Source organism: Solanum dulcamara, chromosome 7, assembly GCF_947179165.1.
Source record: "Solanum dulcamara chromosome 7, daSolDulc1.2, whole genome shotgun sequence".
Lineage (NCBI taxonomy): Eukaryota > Viridiplantae > Streptophyta > Magnoliopsida > Solanales > Solanaceae > Solanum > Solanum dulcamara.
The window spans coordinates 3,109,013-3,128,263 of NC_077243.1; the positions used below are offsets into that span (position 1 = coordinate 3,109,013).

A 19,251-nucleotide genomic window follows, 5' to 3' on the forward strand; every position below is an offset into this window, starting at 1 on the left:
CTAAAGTAGCAAACTTTTTCCAAATATGACTGCTAAATCGACTGATTATAGAAATGAATAAGAACAACAAAGCTTTTTACTCAAAATTAGTCTCAATAGGATAAGAAGCAGCAACTAAAAGATGACCAAAAAGGTTCTTTGGAAGTTTCAAATAATTTGTGCAGCCCATGTGTAACGAAAAACTAGTTGCTAACTGTCACGTGCAAGTCACATTTCACCACTATCAATGCTTTCTAACATATGGAGGAGAAAAGAAGAAAGGAATGCTGCGGTATGATCAGTCGAAGTTATAATTCATCAAGTAAACTAGTTCTCAATTCTTTATTGTGCACCAATTAAGTCATAGTTAAAGTTTTTCTTTTCTCAAAAAAATGGTTAAAATTATTTGTGAACGATAAAATAATAATATTATTAATGAAATTTTTAAAATGTTTTCCAAGATGCTACAGTTGAAAAGATTGTCAGGTAAATTAAACAAAAGAAGTAATATTATTTTTTTGCCAAAGCAAATGTACAGTTTTGCAATTGATCTCAGAGCGAGAAAATCAAAAAAAATTTAAGAAAAAAAATAGGGTTTCTAAAATTTTAATCTTTTTCCAAAATAAAAAATTTGTGTATGAATTCTTTCAGTTTATATTCACAAGTCTTTCTATTCCCCCCCCCCCCCCCCCCCACACTAATAAAGCATCTAAAAAGGCGTTTTTCGGAAAGGGGAAAAAATCCAAACATGATATACAGCCTAGTTCTTCATCTCCATTTTCTGCTAAGGTAGATTTGATAGAGACCTATGTCTTCTAATATATACCCAATTCGAAAATCTACATTATTTGTGCGAATAGACAAGTCTTTTCCTAGCTGTGAACCCTCTCGTCTCGTCCTTCACCCAACTGTTTGCCTTTGATTCATTTCCTCACGTTCAAATTCTTGGATAGGCCCACTTGTTCCTGTTTTAGTTTTACCCTTTTGGTGATAAATACCAAGCACATTGGATCGAGACCCACTTGTTTTTTTAACAAAAAATTACTCAAGATTTTATTTTTTCGATCCATCTACAGTGTTCGGGAGCAGATGTATCTTTGTTGAATTCAGGTGACAGTCTCATGCATATTATTTATTCCTCGTTTTTTTTTTTGCTGTTGATTTAAGACGCTTCTGGGATTCTGTTTTGATTCCATGCTTATTGGATTGAAATATTGCGATTAGATTCATGGTTTTTCTACTTTGTTTTTAACCCAATTACCCCAAGTTTTTTAAAATAGGAGTACTTGTTTCCTGAACTTTTACGTAAGTGAAAATCTTCATTGTCTTGATCTTTATGGTCCTAAAAGTCCTTTTTATGTTGTTACATTTGCGACGTTTTGTGCCAAGTACATATACCCTGGAGATATTTATTTGGTTTTGCTCCATTTGTCCAATTGAGCTCTCTTTAGTTTCCTGTCTGACTTTATGAGTTAATGCTTTAATTTTACAGGTTCAATTAGTTGTACAAGTTTCAAATTTTTCTCTTGGATGAGAGATGAGAAGCTGAATGTTTATATGTGTACGTTGAAAATAGGGGTTCTTTGAGTGATGTTGTAGTTTTTTCAGTAGCCTGAAATGAGCAGATCTCCATCATTTTCGGTGAGATCAGAAGCTGATTTGAAAGTAGATGAAAAATATCTTCAGCAATGGGTTGTTGGCTTCTGTATTATTAGGTTTGATCTTGAACAGGGGCAGCTCATTGAAGAATGTTATCCATCGGGCTGTCTAACGCATAGTGAGGAGCTTGAAGTTGCCTTTAGCTCATTTCCGGATTCGGTTTCTCAGAATCATAACCGATCAAGCATCCATGACTGTATCTTTTTCTTCCGTGTCCGGAGACAGGGGAATCCTCAAGTGGCACATCTGCTTTCATCCGAGATAGTGGAAGTAGATAATACACAGGCATCCCAAATGACAGCCAGTGATAAGGTGCTAAAACAAAGGAGTAAAATTCAAACAGGGGTGAACTCAAGATATTTGTATGGGTTTGTGTTTAATAGACAGAGACACGATGAAAGGCTAAAACGGGGTGGTGAGCAAAAGTCTGTCGTAATTCTTTCTCACAACCCATTCTCTAGTGTCTTTCGACCTTTGCTGCAGATCATGGGCCCATTGTACTTTGACATTGGGAAGAAAGCCCTTAATTTCATTGCTTCTTATGTATCAATGTGGCCTGCTCCTGTACCTGGTCAGTTAATGGAGCTTCCAATAGGGAATGCTACTCTTAAAGTGAACTTGCCACCTGCCCATTGTATGCCTTTGGATTGTGGAGTACTTTTTGAAGAGTTGGCTTCTCCAATAGCCCCATTTCTTCCTTCCAGTCAATCAGTTCCTCAAGGTCTTTTCCATGACGCAGATCTTTTTGGGACATTTAGGGGGCTTTTAATGCAGCTTTGGAGGTTATGGGAATTGTTACTTATTGGAGAGCCCATTCTTATCATAGCACCAACACCACCTCAGTGCTGTGAAGCTGTTGCTGGTCTGGTTAGTCTGGTCGCTCCACTTCTGTGTAGCATTGATTTCAGGCCTTATTTTACTATTCATGATCCCGACTTTGCTCATTTAAACTCCCTTCCAGAAGGTGCTGTTTTTCCTTCAATGATTTTGGGTGTGACAAACCTCTTTTTCTTGAAATCCCTTCGAAGAATTCCACACATCTTATCAGTTGGAAATCCTGTCATGAATGCAGCTCGACTTCCATTTTCTGCTAGAGCTTCAACCGGTAGAGTTTTGGCTGGACCTGAAGGACTTAGTCTTCCTAATTTTTCCTTGAATAGGTTTACACCATCAAATTTTTTGAATGCTATGAAGTTGAGGAGAGATGGTCCACTCTGCCTTATGACCGAGCACAAAGAAGCATTTTGGAGCAGTTATGCTCCAATTACAAAGCCAGACACTTCAATCTTGAATAGGCTAATTGATGCAGGTTTGTCACCCAGGGTAGAGGAATCAATGTCAGTTGTTAATAATGACATACTTCGTCGGCACTTCTTAGAGCTGACAACCAACTTCTTGGCCCCATTCGGTCCGTATTATAGACCAACAACACCTTCTGAAGGATCTTCCCCATATGTTGATCCTCCTCCTCTACCCACATTTAATGCTGAGGACTTCCTCACTAGCTTATCAGCAAGGGGTCCTGGAAAGTTTCTGTTGAAGAGGATGAAATCCAACTGGCTGGACCTTTACAGGTAAAGAATGGTCAGTTTTTCTTCTTGCATACTCTTCTTTGAATTCTTATAGGTTTTCTCTTCCACATTTACTAGCAAACTTTATACATGTAATTAACGGATTATTGCCTGACTCAAAAATGAAATGATTACTTGTACAGACGGTTTCTGGAAGGGCACAACTTTTTGCCTTGGTTTCAACGAAAGCGTGCTGTTGCTGAACAAGAACAGTATAGGCTGTGGAGGCAAGCTAGAATGAGGGCTGATATACAGCATTTGATATCTAGAATGTCTGAGTTGGAGATAGTTGATACTTTCAATGCAATTGAAAGGCATCTTCTTGGACAATTACAGGCATGTGCTTTCCTAAACTTATGGTGACAGTTCCATTTTCTTCTCTTTGGGTATTCTAACTTTTGAGTAGTTGTTCACCTATAAGGAATGTATTGTATACAGAAATATTGAAATGATGATACTGAATCAGAAAGTCAAACTAAGAAATTTGGTCATGAGTCAATAATGTGATTGTGAGATGGTATTTGATCATTCTTTTCTAAGGGCCTAAAATATGTACTTAGCAGTTATCACTCCCTCCCAGAAAAGGAAATAAAAAGAGACTGATATCTAGTTTCTGTAGAGAGACAGATTCTTTATTACTACATATACCATTGATCAGAGGCAGTTACCATTATCTTTAATATAGACATGCTAAATATTTTCCTTCAAATAACATACACATGTCAATTACTTACTACAAAGTTTGGGGTGGAACTCTCTGAAAACTAAAGAGGGAAACGACAACAAAAATAAACTGGGTTGTAACTACTAAATATCAAAAAATTAAAATTGGGGAAACTGCTAAAGTGGAAATTGAACCCAGGTGAGCCCACTAAATGTCCACCCATGCACCCCAAATCAACCAGTGGAACCACTTTACCTTCGTTGCTAGGGGTGCCAATAGAGAAATATATACACTATTTAAGATATATACACAAATATACATACATGCTTTCTGAAGTTACTGGGTGCTTGTGACCCTCCTACCCTAAGAGTACGTCCGCCTCTGCCATTGATGGGAAATTTGGGTTCTAACACATGAATCTTCATTATCACATTATTTTCTGAAATATCTCATTGTGTTTACACCGCATCCTTTTTTTTGGCATGATGCTTTGTTTCTTTGTTAACTTTGAGGTTCTTTTTTTTGTTTCTATTTATTTATCTACTTTTTGTGTGCCGAGGACATAACCTTAGATAGAAAGGAGTGGAGCTCGCGAATTAGGGTGGAAGGCTAGTAGGGGTAGAATGATGTCTTGCCGTGTGCTGGTTTAGGGTGGTCGTAGGTCTAGGTGTGCCTTTATAGTTGTGTTGTTACTGCCTTTCATTATCACTTTATCACATTACTTTGCTAACTATGACTTTTGAGCCGAGTGTCTTTCGAAAACAACCTCTCTATCTCCATGAGGTAGTGGTAAGGTCGGCGTACATCCTACCCTCCCCAGATCCCACTTGTGGGATTTCACTGGGTATGTTGTTGTTGTTGTGTGCCTATGAAGACGTTTGAATAATTCCATATTGGTTAATGAGAAATCATCTTCCCATCTCTGTGCTTCAGAGATCCATAAAGGAATAATGTAGAAATAAGCGGCATAGCTTTGTATGTGGTTCCAAACATGTGATGACAAGAACAACAGAAAGATCCCGAAAACCTCAAAAGGAGATTTCTCTTGATTTTTATAAAAAGAATTAAATAAAACCTGATAAAGATGTTGGACTAAATCTGGAGTTATTCTGCCATTTAAGGAATATTTCTCCCCTTCTCATTCTGTATGCATCGGCAAGTACTTTCGCCAGCCATTATGCTTACAATACCAGCAGTTATATGTCATAATCATTTAAAGTGAAAATACATTTTATCATATTGATGTGCTGTTTATTTTAATTTTTAGTTTTCATTTTTTTTGGTCGAAATGGGCAAACTTACTATTGCAATCCCTTGTTTTATCAGTTCCTGGACAGTAGAAGCAATTAGAGTCTAGTATATGGTTTTGGCATCAATGCTCAGTCAAATTTATCCCCTCAATCGTCAAACTGAACATAATATGATAGATATAAAAAATTCTGTATGCTGGGTGTGATACAAACCCCCGATGATAATCTGGCTTTCACTTACTCGGGGTTTGAAAATTTTGTGAATGAACAGTTGATGAGACACCTAGCTGGGACTGAAGTCTTTGCTACAATTGTTTTCTGACTTATTCTTTTACTGAATGATATTAGGCTGAAGCATCTCTTTCTGTATGAGTAAATTTAGTGACTTTTTCAACGATTTTATTCATGTTAAGATTTAATCATATGCATCTGTGAGAGTTTTCAGTTGTAGTGGGAGAAGGGGTTCATCCATGATGGACGTAGTTGAGATTACCTTTATTTGATTTATGCAGATGAAACTCCATATACATGGCAAAGAGCAGCATGTCAATAGAAAATTCCATTATGAAACTGGTTGCTGAACTAGAAGGAGAACCAACTCAGCTGTAAATATCAGTGTCTGACTTTGTCATTTCTTAACCTACTGTATTATTTGAGTGCCAATGGAGAATATGTTCAAGCATGACTTTAATCCTGTTGTAGCTTATGTCCCATCTTGTACTATTCCACCAGGAAGATGAAAGTGTGCATTTGGTTGATTAGTCTAAGGAAACAAATTTTGAAGCATTCAAACAGGCAAGGCCATATAACTCCAGTGAACAAGTTATCATGATAGGCAACCCTATGTTGCTTCAGATGAAAATAGGAGTTGTTTGAAAAGGTGGAGTGGTAAGGTTGTGTCCTTTTATTAGAAGCAAAAAAATTTAAACGAACTTCCATTTAGTGGGTGTTTGAATTGACTTATTTTAAGTGGCTTTTGGCTTTTAATCTCTTTTTTAATTTTGGAATTGTTTGGGTAACATAAAAAGTGTTTTAAGCACTTTTTTTAAGGTTGAAAAAGTGTAAAAAAAGCTAAAAGCCAAAAACTGGGTGTCCCCAACTTATGGCTTTTAGCTTATAAGCCACTTTAGAAAAGCACATCCAAACACCCCCTTAGTCTTTTGTATAATAGTAGGTTAGTTGCGGATATATTGTTGATAGATCTTAGAGTCTGTTTGGATTGGCTTATTTTAGGGGGTTTTAAACCAAAATAGCTTTTAAGCAGTTTTGTAGTATTTAGGAAAAATAAGCACTTGTTTTTAAGTTAAGAAAGCAAAAATAAGCCAAAAGTCTTAAGTTAGAAATCATAGCTTATGGCTTTTGGCTTATAAGTTATAAGTCCATCCAAACAAGCTCTTAAACTTGTTTCTGCACATAAACGCAGCCTCTAGCTGTACATCCATGTTGTATTTCCTTTCCACGTTCCTTTTTTTCTTTGGCCATTCTCCAATTTTAGATTCACAATTACCAATTTTTTTTTGCATATCCTCCACAAGCATCAATTCTGTTGAGAGAGAAATGATGTTATTTTGTAATATTATCTCAGAAAAGTATCAATTCTATTAAGCTGAGATGGTTTTGTTAATTATAGTTGTAAGTTGTAAATGTTGAGAGCATTGGAAAATACTCGCACATCATCCATTATTTTTGGATTCATAGTCGACCTTCCTAAATGAAGAGAAGGGTGACTATCATCCATTATTCATACTCACATGTTCCCCCTTTTTTTGGATTCGTATGTGCTGAAGATGGATTTCTTCCAGTTGAATTTTTGCAACTTGAACTGCAAATGACACTTTCTGTTGGCTTTGATTTTACTTATTTTGTTAGCGATGTGGCAGAAGTAATTATTTTTAAAAATGCAACTGAATAATAAGAAATAAAAGGACTTGACCGATATCATATAGATTTTGAGCATGGGATCTTTTTACTGTTTTGATGATGTTCATGGAGGCTTTGGTTTTGGGGAGTGGGGTGTATCTCTTGGAGTTTGCCAAAACTTTTGAGTTGGTTATTGCTAATTCGTGTTTTTTTGAAAAGGGATAATCAATTGGTCACCTTTAGTAGCATGGTAGCTAGGACTCAGATTGACTACTTACTCCTCTAGAAGGGTGATAGAGGCCTTTGTAAGGATTGCAAGGTTATTTCGAGTGAAAATATTACCACCCAACATAAGCTTTTGGTGATGGACTTGGAGATTAAGAGGGATAAGAGAAAAAAGACCCTTTTATGATCGACCGAGGATTAGATGGGGGGGCCTAAATCTCGCCTTTTCTCGGGAGATGGGGGAGAAGTTGAATGGTTTAGGGGGCTGGAGTAGTAGCGGGGATGTGAACAACATGTGGGACAAGACAGCTGGTTGCATTAGAAAAGCAGCTGTCGAGGTTCTTGGAGTATCGAGAGAAATCTTTGGTGGTCGTCAAGAAGACTGGTGGTGGAATGGAGAAGTACAAGGCAAAGTGAAAGCCAAGAAGGTTCCCTATATAAAGTGGTTGGAGTGTGTGGATGAGGAAGAGAAGTATAGGCTTAAAGATATCTATAAGAAGGCAAAGACGAAAGCGAAGTCGGCTGTCACCAGTGCTAAGAGGGCAGCTTTTGAACGCGTGTATGTCGAGTTAGGGGAAAAAGGTGGGGATAAGAGATTGTATAGGCTCGCCAAAGCGAGAGAGAGAAGAGCACGCGATCTGGATCTAGTAAAGTGCATCAAGAATGAGGAAGGCAAAGTGTTAGTGGATGCAACCTCTATCAAGCAAATGTGCAAACTTACTTTCACAGACTCCTAAATGAAAAAGGAGACAGAGACATTGTACTGGGAGATTTGGCGTACTCTCATAGTCTTCGAGACTTTGGGTACTGCAGGTGTTTTAAGGTTGAGGAGGCTAGATGTGCTGTTAGCAAGATGAGGAGGAGGAGAGCGACAGGGCACGATGAGATTTCGGTGGACTTTTGGAAGAGCACTGACAAGGCAGGTTTGGAGTGGTTGACTAAGTTGTTTAATGTTATTTTAAAAACTACTAAGATTCCTGATAAATGGAGGTGGAGTACTATGGTTCCATTGTACAAAAACAAGGGTGATATCTAAAATTGTAATAATTATAGGGGTATCAAACTACTAAGCCACACTATGAAGATTTGGGAGAGAGTGGTGGAGATGAGGGTGAGGAGAAGAGTGTCAATCTCAGAGAATCAGTTCTGATTCATGCCGGGACGGTCGACTACTGAAGCAATCTATCTTACGCGGATACTGGTGGAGAAATTTAGAGAAAGAAAAAGGGATCTCAATATGATGTTTATTGACCTTGAAAAGGCTTATGACAAAGTTCTGAGCGATATTCTCTGGAGGTGTCTGGAGGCTAGAGGTGTTTCAATGGTGTATATTAGGGCAATAAAGGACATGTATGCTGGAGCCAAGACTCGAGTTAGGACGGTGGGAGGTGACTCAGAGCATTTTCCTGTTGAGGTCGGACTACACTAAGGATTGGTGATGAGCCCTTTTCTTTTTGCCTTGGTGATGGATGAGCTGACATGGTCTACTCAGGAGAAGGTTCCATGGTGTATGCTATTTGCGAACGATATAGCTTTGATTGATGAGACTCGGAACGGAGTTAATGATAGGTTGGAGGTTTGGAGACAAACGCTGGAGTCCAAAGAGTTTAGATTGAGCAGGACCAAAATAGAATACTTGGAGTGCAAATTTAGTGTTGCGATGGATGAAGAGGGCAGGGAAGTGAGTCTTGCCACCCAATCTATCCCCAATGCAGAAAGCTTTAAATATCTTGGATCCATCATCTAGAGTAGTGGAGACATTGATGATGATCTCACACACCGCATTGGGGAGGCATGGTTGAAATGGAGGCTAGCCTCTGGAGTTCTGTGTGATAAGAAGGTACCGCCTAAACTTAAAGGTAAGTTCTACAGAATGGTTATTAGACCATCGTTGTTATATGGAGTGGAGTGCTGGCTACTAAAGAACTCCCGTGTTCAGAAGATGCATGTTGCGGAGATGAGGATGCTGAGATAGATGTGTGGACACACTAGGAGTGATAAGATCAGAAATGAGGTTATTCGGGAGAAGGTGAGAGTGACATCTGTGGTAGACAAGATAAGAGAAGCGAGACTGAGATGGTTTGGGCATGTGCAGAGGAGGTGTGTTGACGCTCCAGTTAGGAGGTGTGAGTGGTTGGATTTGGGGGCTATGCGGAGGGGTAGGGGTAGACCGAAAAAGTATTGGAGAAAGGTGATTAGATAAGATATGACGGTACTCCATATCACCGAGGACATGACCTTAGAAAAGAGTGGAGGTCGCGGATTATGGTAGAAGGCTAGTAGGGATAGAATGGTGTCTTACCGTGTGTCGGTTTAAGGTGGTCGTAGGTCTAGGCGTGCCTTTATAGTTGTGTTGTTATTGCCTTTGATTATTGCAGTACTTTGCTATATTTATTGCTCATGTCTTGTAAATTTTGCATTGCATTTTATTTTTATTTTTACTTTTTATTTATTATTTATTTATTTATTTTATTTTTTCTTTTTGCTTTACGCTATATATATTGTTTTTTTCTCTCGTACTTGGAACTATGACTTTCGAGTCGAGGGTCTTTCAGAAACAACCTCTCTATCTCCATGAGGTAGTGGTAAGGTCTGCGTACATTCTACCCTCCCCAGCCCCCATTTGTGGGATTCCACTAGGTGGTGGTGGTTGTTATTGTTGATCTTTTTACTGTTTTCAAATTTGAGGTGATCTAGTTTTACCTTCATGGGACTAGTTACTACCAATCTCTTCTATGTTAATTAGTAATTGTGAATGACAATATATCTTTCTTGGTGACAATGTTCTGCTGCACCAGTCCACCACTACTGAAGCAGGTTCTGATGCCACTAGCAGGAAACTAAGGGAGGATCTTCAGGCAGTGTTTAACGTACTCCCAAAGGACGTTCAGCAGCTTATGCTAATGAACCCTGAGAGGGCAGCACTTGTACGAGATAGTGATCTTCCCTCTAAATCAACCAGATGACAAGAGCTTATGAGCCTAAGATTGAATCAGACAGCTGAGTTGAGAGTTCTATGGTTCTGATAGAAGATGTAGAATCAGTCATGTCCTCTTCTTCGCGGTAAATTCTTGCAGGAGCTGGACTTCTCAATGTACTGCAAGGTCAGTTAAATCTTGCCTCAGATTTCCATTTTACATTCATGAGATAAATTGATTGCAAACATGATTTTTATCTTTCCTCCAGATTACTTTGGCGAAGAACCATTATCTATTGAAGCTGTTCAGGTGGACTGAGATCACATTCTTCTTCTGAATTGGTATTTGAATTTTCCAGAGAATTGATTGTTATATGATGTTTCAGGATGAGTAGAAGTCTGTTTTAACTTACTATTGAAAGGGAAAGCCATTTCTCGACATAAGATAAACAAGTTATGAGCCCTTTTGTTGTAAAACTCCAGCTTTTATCAATGTTATTCTCTCTCAAGGAGGGGTCCCTCTTTGGTTTCTGTTTCCCTTTAAGGACATCAATGTCATATAGCACATGATTAGACAAGTCCTGCTGTAAGTGGAATGTCAGTTAGTGTTTGCATTCACAGGAAGAAGAACCTGTATAAAACATGTCAAAGGATGCTTTAACTTGGCTAAATTTGCTACACATCCCCCTCCCTTTTTTATGTCATTTGGTTTCTTTGAAAATTGCAGCTTAGTTGATTTTCTTTTTTAAAAGCTCAAGCATCCTTCTGCAGTTTCAAAGCTGCGATTTGCTACTATTGTTATGTTCTATGTTGCTCGACCTCTCTAAAAATATTGCTGCACTCATGTTGGATCCGCCAAAAATGTACTATTTTGGAGGATTCGACACGCATCAGTTGACATGTTTGAAGAGTCCGACCAACATAGGTCATATTCTGGTTCTGAGTCACTGATTCAGTTTTTCTATTGTTCTCAGATGGAGATTAGCGGTCACAGTTACCCTGTCCATTACAAATATGGCATGTCAAATATGAAAAAACATAGACAGCACTGTTGCTGTGAACCTTATAGGATTCAAAGTGTCCAAGAAGATTAAGGTTTTTATAAATCTTATCCATTAAAGATAATTGGTGGATGATAGTTGATGATTCAGTATGACAATCCTTTTAAAGACCATGCAAGTGTGAAATCAAGAATTCCATGTGACTTCATGTGTAAAAGACTGCTGGTATTGCGGTCCTTGTGACTTGTTTATAAATATCAAGGAGACAACTTAAATTATCAAAGAAAGTGAAATTATGGCTTGATAGAGACTCTTTGTTGTTTCAACAACACTAATGACTAAAACGTTCTTTACACCCACAAAATTTTGTCAGCCTTTTGCCCTCTGGATAGGATGATATATATCTAGTATAATTTCTCAAGTGATGATTGAGAAGTATAGTTTATACACAGATTTTATCTCATCCCAATTTTAGAAGGTAAAAAAGTTGCTTTTCATAGATTTGCGGCTCAAGGCAAAACAAATTAAATCAGTTCGAAAAAAATAATGAAAATAAAAAAATTATGATAAAATATTAAAAATATATGATAAGACATTAAAAATTACAATAAAATAATATGATTTTTGAAATACAAGAAATAATAATTAGTAGCATAAATTAAAAAATAACTTTAATTTCTAATACTAATAAAGAGACTTGAATTTGGATCGGTCTCGAAGAGGCGCAAAAATGGACTTTGTCGTCTAGGTATCATTTTCACTTTCATTTATGTGTATGATCTATGACTGACGTCGGATTTATATAAGAAAACATCTTTTTTCCTTAATTTTCTTTTTCTTTTTGGCCTTGTATCCTTGAAGTAAATATAAAATGTGACAGGTTCTAATTTAATATTTTGTCCGGTGGATGATAAGATGGATGGAAGATCATATAGAATTAGATAAAATTAGAAAAAAAATACATCAATCACGAGAAGCTTGTAGGCTGTAGCATATATTAAGAAAAACAATAAGAAAAGCTTACTTGACATAATTGATCATATTTTGTGTCAATATGTAAATATATCCGTCCGTATCATTTGAAAGTATGATGAGAGGTGTTACAACAATGAGAGACGAGATAGATTTAAAACTATAGGAAAGAATATAATCTCAAAAGGCTAGCAAGATCTTGAAATCAATGCACACCGGAAGAAAAGATTCATATAGTTAATATCAATTGCTCGTTAATTATAGGTTTTGAATCTTGTTATTATGTTAATGTTGAATGTATCATTTTTTTAGGAGTATTTTGATCTTATCATTAATTTATATGCAAGTAAAAATAAGAAAACTTTAATACATTATTGTATTTAGTATTATCATTATATATATATATATATATATATATATATATATATATATATATATATTTAACTTATCATTTACTTTGATTTGTTTTATTCATGATAACATTAATTGAGGTTAAACAAAAATGTATTGTCAGTGAAAAATTGATATAACCGATCTCAATTCATACGAGAGTGATGTAATTATTATTATTATTATAAGTTTACAAGCTAACAACCATACATCTTTTCCGTATGAAAATGATGGAAGTGTGATATAGACTTAAGGTTAATATACAATCATTCAAAACGCAATTGCATATTGGAATATCCTAATTCAAATTAAATCATTTTATGAATGAAACTGTACATGTTTATTTTGTAATATCCAAATTCCAGACATAAACTTTTCTTTTAATACATCAAAACCCTCCTGATCTTGGCAACAAAATTACTTTAATACTTTGACTTTACGGGGTATTTAAATACCCTCCTTAACAACTTCGAGTGAATTCAATACCACCCTAAAGGGTGACGTGGCAGAGAGAGTGAATGCACTCTCCTTAAAGCGAGTGAAAACAGTTTTTTTAAAAAAAAAATTATAAAATCATATACATGACATTTTTTATAGGTCAATATATAATTAATATTTTAAATATTATTTTCTTGATATATTAACTTTTTATTAAAATATGTAAATTTTCTTATTGGACACAATTTTTTTAAAATCTTTTTCTTTCTTTATTCTTTCATTAATTTTATTTATTTCTTTTTATTTATTTTTAAACACTTCTTAAATTAATTTATCCTACTTGATTAATTTAATATATATTTTAAAATATAAAATAAGGCCCATTTTCACCCCAAACCCCGCCCCCCTACCCTCACTTCTTTCTTCTTTCTTTTTCATCATTGTTATTCCTTCACTGTTGTCTTTTTTTTTTCCTCTTCAGATTTTTGGCTCGATCCCCCCCCCCCCCCCCCCTTTTTTTTTCTTATCCTCTTCCTTTCTTTCTTTTTCCTCAAAATGAGATAAACAAATAAAAATGGAGGCTTTTCTCCTCGAAAAATAAAGCACCATTAATGTATCTTAATTTCTCATGAAGATGTTCATCAATGCCGAATTTGAGAAATTGAAGAAAGAAGGAGAAAAAACGAGCCAAAAATTTGAAGAGGAAAAAAATGAAACAATGAAAGAATAAAAATACGTGAAAAAGGAAGAAGAAAGAATTGAGGGGTAGGTGAGGGCGGGGGTGGGGTTTGGGGGAAAAATGAAAATGGGCTATTTTTATATTTTGATTTTAAAATATATATATTTTTAATTAATTAATTATGATAAATTAATTTAAGAAGTGTTCAAGATTAAATAAAAAAATAATAATTAATAACGTGGTGCTGACATGAAAGTGATGTGGTATTTATATGACGATGATATAGCAGATGAAAATGATTTTATGATATCAAAATAATATTTTATTTATTTCAAAATTGTTAATGAAAGAATTTAAACACTCATATAATTAAAATACTAAAATAAGTTATGCTGATAAGTTCAAAGGTTTTAATGTATTATCTCTTTTATTAAAAAAAAGAAAAGAAAAGAAGAAGAAGACATAAACTAGACAACTCGTTGGCATAACTCCTTTTTTATTTTATTCAAACTTTTCCTCTTCTTTTTCTTGTGACATTTCTTATTGTTTATGTTTACTCACATCTTCTTATTGACAAGATGGGTATACTTCTACATGAAGTAGAGAAGGAGAGAAAGCCACGTAGGTGCATGAATAAGAGGTTGAAAGACAAAAAGTGACAAATTTTGAAAAAAATCATTACTCAAAATTCTTTCCCCACACCCTTGTGGTACTGCCTGAGCATCACTTCCTCAAGTAAACAGAATTGTTTTTTATGTCTTTCTAATCCCATGTTAGGGTATCTCCAATCATAACACCAAATCTAATATAAATCAACTCCAACTACTTTATTAAATTTTATATTAAAAAAAATATTCTCTCTCTTTATTATTGTATTATTATTTCTTATTTTATTTATTATTTTTCATTTTATTTATATTTTCTTCTTTTATAAAATAAAATTCTTTCTATAAAATATTCACTATATATAATTTTTATATTATTTTAAATTATAATCATTTAATATAAAATTATTTTATATCATAATTTTTTAAATAATATAAATTGCTAGCAAATATTACATATTATACATAATAATGAATAACACAAATAAAAGTGAAATCATTAACGAAATATAATTAAATAAATATTACACAATTGGAAATTTTATTTTAAGTTCTACATGAATTTTATTTTAAGTTCTATTAATGTATAGTAGTTCAAAATGAGCTTCTATGTATTTAATTATTTTATGTCGAGATTTGTAATTTTACATATTTAATTTTAGTCAAGGTTAATTGTACTTATATCCAATTCAAATTTATAGTAGAATTAACATAAATTTAATTTCAAAAAAATTCAAGTAAAGGAAAAATAATACAATAACAACCCAGTGAAATCCCACAACCCAGGAAAAATTCAAGTAAAGGAAAAATAATATATAAAAAATTAAAATTTTAATCTAAAATTAATATTATAAAAATATTACGTAAACTCAATAAAATGTTTTAATTAAAACATACCAATTTATATAATATTTAGTTTAAAATATTATATAATAAAATAATAACAAAGGGCAATTGGTGTGATGAATATTGTAGTACCAAATTTGGTGCTACACTATTCACACATCAAATTTGGTGCAAAATTTGACATGGGTTAAAATAACTTTGTACTAAATTTTGTACCAAATATAGTATTTAGTGTAAAATTTGGCATGGATCCCGATAGATAATTTGGTTGGTGGAATAAAAATATTATATTTTGAAATCGTTTACTAATTATGGATTAGTATATTCCGGTGAATATGTACTCAGACCCAAATAAAATATAGAATTGTATTATCCTATATTAGTTATAAATGTAAATTAATTTCAAAATCATTTTATTTTATTATTTGTAATAAAGTGGTGGCATTAGTTATCGTAGAATATAGTTCGCTTCTTTTGTGAGTGTCTAGTGTATTGACATAATACTTATAGATTCTCCACTTAAAAGAGATTTTGAGAATGGCAGCCAAATTGGCAGATCCAACTGATAAAATATATGAAAATATATTCTGACAGATTGTAACACATTGTATATATTTAGTTTCTAATATATAGATATTTAGTTTTCTTAATTATAGCTCTTGTATTTTATGTATATAAACTGATGAGGTTAATGAAATAAATCAAGGGATTAATCTTTTTCATGGTATTAACTATCTAGGGCACGATCCGACCTTCTTCATTCTTCTCGGATTTCCGCTGCCGCCGCTCCTCTCCTCTCCCTCTTCCTCTCTTCTCAATCACCATGTCTAACTCCAAATTTTCCTTTCATCCTGCTCTTGCGGTATCCAACATCAAGAACCATGTTCTCATCACTCTTGAGATGGAGAACGTACAATATTCCATATGGGTGGAACTCTTTAAGATTCATGCAAGATTCTATCGGGTAATTGATCATATTATTCCTCCGACAGCAGGTACGAAGAAACGACCTCAACAAAAGGAGGACAAAGAGTTGTGGTCCACCCTTGACGCGACCGTTCTCCAATGGCTCTACGCTACCATCTCTCGTGATCTTTTACATATAATACTTGAACTCAACACCATGGTGATGGAGGCTTGGAATCGCTTGCGTAATATATTCCAGGATAACAAACACTCTTGTGTTTTCACCTTTGAGTACGACTTCACTCATGTAGACATGGTAAATTTTTCGAATGTCTCTGCCTATTGTCAACATCTCAAATTTCTGGCGGATCAACTCAAGAATGTCGGCTTCCCGATCACTAACGATCGACTAGTTTTTCAATTGGTCTCTGGCCTTACCGAGCCCTACCAAGGTGTGGCCACACTTATTCGCCAACATAACCCTTTGCCTCGGTTTTATCAAGCCCATTCGATGCTCACTATTGAGAAGACTGATCGTGTTAAGAAAGCGGCCCAATGCTCCTTCGCTGCCTAAGTTGCTCACTCGTCTGAGGGTTCTCCTGATGTTCCTGATAATTCTTCTTCCAACCGCAATCCTAATGGTGGGAAGAGGAACCACAATTGAAGAAATAATGGCGAAAAGTATCGCGGCAACAATGGTGGTCGTAGAGGCGGCAAAAAAGCTGCCAGCAACGGCGGTAATGTAGGCCGTGATGGTCAGCTAGAAGGCGACAAAAGTTGCGGCACTAGGCAGCAGTCAGCGGGGCAGAACCCTCCACCCTATTCTCCATGGGTTGGTGGGCAGCAGTGGTCGTGGATGGCATCATGGGGTCCTTGGGCTATACCACCGTGTCCATATCCTTCAACTTTTTGGTACCGATCCAATTATAGACAGCAGCAGCCACCACGAGCGGGTGTTCTTGGCCCCCGACCTCAGTAGGCCTACACAGCAGCCCCTACTCCTACGGACATTGAAACTGCCATGCATATTCTTGGGATTACTCCTCCGGATGCAAATTGGTACATGGACACCGGCGCCACTTCTCATATGACATCCACACAAGGTAACCTCACATCTTATTTTAATAAGAGCAATAAACATGGTATAATTATTGGTAATGGCCAATCAATTACAATTCATGGCTATGGTCACACGAATTTTTCTTTTTCGTGTCCTCCCTTGCACTTAAACAATGTCCTTCATGTTCCTCATCTAGTTAAATTTGGTGTCCGTCTGTAAATTTATCTCTGATAATTCTGTCTCTGTTAATTTTGATCCTTTTGGATTTTCTGTGAAGATTTCATATGAGGAGGCTGGTAATGAGGTGTAACAGTCGCCATCTCTTTGGCATGTTCGTTTGGATCACCCGAAAGCACCTGTGTTGAATTTCCTTAGAAAAAATAAATTGATTGATTGTAATTAAAGTAGAGATGTTCGTATTTGTCATTCTTGTCCTCTTGGAAAACATGTTAAGTTGTCATTTTATGCTTCGAATTCTAGCACTCTTATTCCAATTGATATTACACATAGTGATCTTTGGACATTATCCGTTTTGAGTCCCTCATGTCATCGATATTATGTCTTGTTTATGGACTATTATTCTAAATTCTTATGGACGTTTCCTTTATCGCAAAAATCACAAACCTTTTCCATATTTTTAACTTTCAAGACATTTATTCGAACTCACTTTGAGCGGGACATAAAGAATATACAATGTGATAATGGCACAGAGTCAGTATGGGATCTATAAGCCTAAGAGGTCATTTAACCTTCTTACATCCGTCTCAAAGTTCCCTCTACCCCGTAACCCTATGTCTGCTCTTCGTGACCCGAATTGGAAAATGGCTATAGATAATGAATATAATGCTCTTATTCAAAATAAGATGTGGGAGTTGGTGCCCCGTCCTACAAATATTAATGTTATTCGGTGTATGTGGATTTTTGCTCATAAAGAAAAATCTGATGATTCATTTGAGTGACATAAAGCTCGTCTTATAGGTAATGGTAAAACCCAACAAGTTGGCGTGGATTGTGGTGAGACATTTAGTCCAGTTGTCAAACCGACGACTATTCGTACGGTTCTTAGTTTGGCTCTCTCCAAGGCGTGGCCAATTCATCAACTTGATGTCCAAAATACTTTCTTACATGGCGAACTCAAGGAGACTATTTACATGTAGACCCAATCATATGTGTTTGCTGAAGAAATTTCTTTATGAGCTAAAACAATCTCTTTATGTCCATACCCTTAGGTTTTCTCACAATAAGACTGATCATTCCTTGTTTGTTTATCATCGAGGTACTTTTATGGCTTATCTTTTATTGTATGTCGATGATATTAATTTAATTGGTTCCTTTGATGCGCTCCGCCGGTCTATCATATCGCTTCTTAGCTCTGAATTTGCTATGAAGGATTTGGGTCAATTGAGCTATTTCTTGGGCATTGTTGTCACTCGTCATACAGGTGGTTTATTTTTATCTCAAAAGAAATATGCGGCCGAGATCATTGATCGAGCTGGCATGTCATTGTGTAAGCCATCTCCTACTTTGGTTGCTCCAAAATCGAAGCTCAAGGCTACTATGAGCATACCGTTTGAGGACCCATCTCTTTATCGGAGTCTTGCAGGGGCACTGCAATACCTCACGTTCACGCGACCAGATATTACTTATGATGTGCAACAAGTAGGCTTATTCATGCATGACCCACGGGATGAGCACATGCACGCTCTCAAGTGTATCATGCGCTACCTACAAGGTACTTTGGATTATGGTCTTCACATTTATCCCTCTTCCACAACCACTCTTGTCTCGTATACTGATGCTGATTGGGGTGGGTGCCCCGATACACGGCGTTCGACATTGAATTATTGTGTCTTTATGAGCGATAACTTGATCTCATGGTCCGCCAAACGTCAAGCTACTTTGTTCCGTTTGAGTGCAGAGGCAGAATACTCAGGAGTTGCCAATGTTTTTTCTAAGTCATGTTGATTGCGAAACTTGCTTTTGGAACTTCATTGTCCTATTCCACGGGCTACTTTGGTTTATTATGATAATTTTAGTGTCATATATCTAGCTGATAATCCTGTTCAGCATCAACGCACTAAGCATATTGAGATGGATATACATTTTGTACGGAAAAAGGTGGCTCGTAGCCAGGTTCGAGTGTTACATGTTCCTTCTCATTATCAGATTGCAGATATCTTCACCTAAGGCCTTCCGTTGGCGTTATTTGACGATTTTCGAGACAGTCTT

At 35.9% G+C, this 19,251-nt stretch overlaps 1 protein-coding gene across 5 annotated transcripts; it reads left to right on the forward strand.

Annotated features, from left to right (window-relative positions):
- Window positions 1-705: 705 nt before the first annotated feature.
- On the forward strand, window positions 706-10,669 carry LOC129893771 (uncharacterized). Of its 5 annotated transcripts, none has more exons than XM_055969156.1 (5): window positions 706-1,089; window positions 1,472-3,212; window positions 3,353-3,545; window positions 10,045-10,312; window positions 10,395-10,669. In XM_055969156.1, exons 2-4 carry the CDS (start codon window positions 1,597-1,599, stop codon window positions 10,075-10,077), a joined length of 1,842 nt encoding a protein of 613 aa, XP_055825131.1. In that variant the 5' UTR covers window positions 706-1,089; window positions 1,472-1,596; the 3' UTR covers window positions 10,078-10,312; window positions 10,395-10,669. The 5 variants fall into 5 exon arrangements, with proteins under 5 accessions (XP_055825131.1, XP_055825130.1, XP_055825129.1 ...); XM_055969155.1 differs by lacking the exon at window positions 10,395-10,669 and adding an exon at window positions 5,636-5,728 and having other exon boundaries at window positions 10,045-10,133; XM_055969154.1 differs by lacking the exon at window positions 10,395-10,669 and adding an exon at window positions 5,636-5,728 and having other exon boundaries at window positions 10,007-10,095.
- Window positions 10,670-19,251: the final 8,582 nt, after the last annotated feature.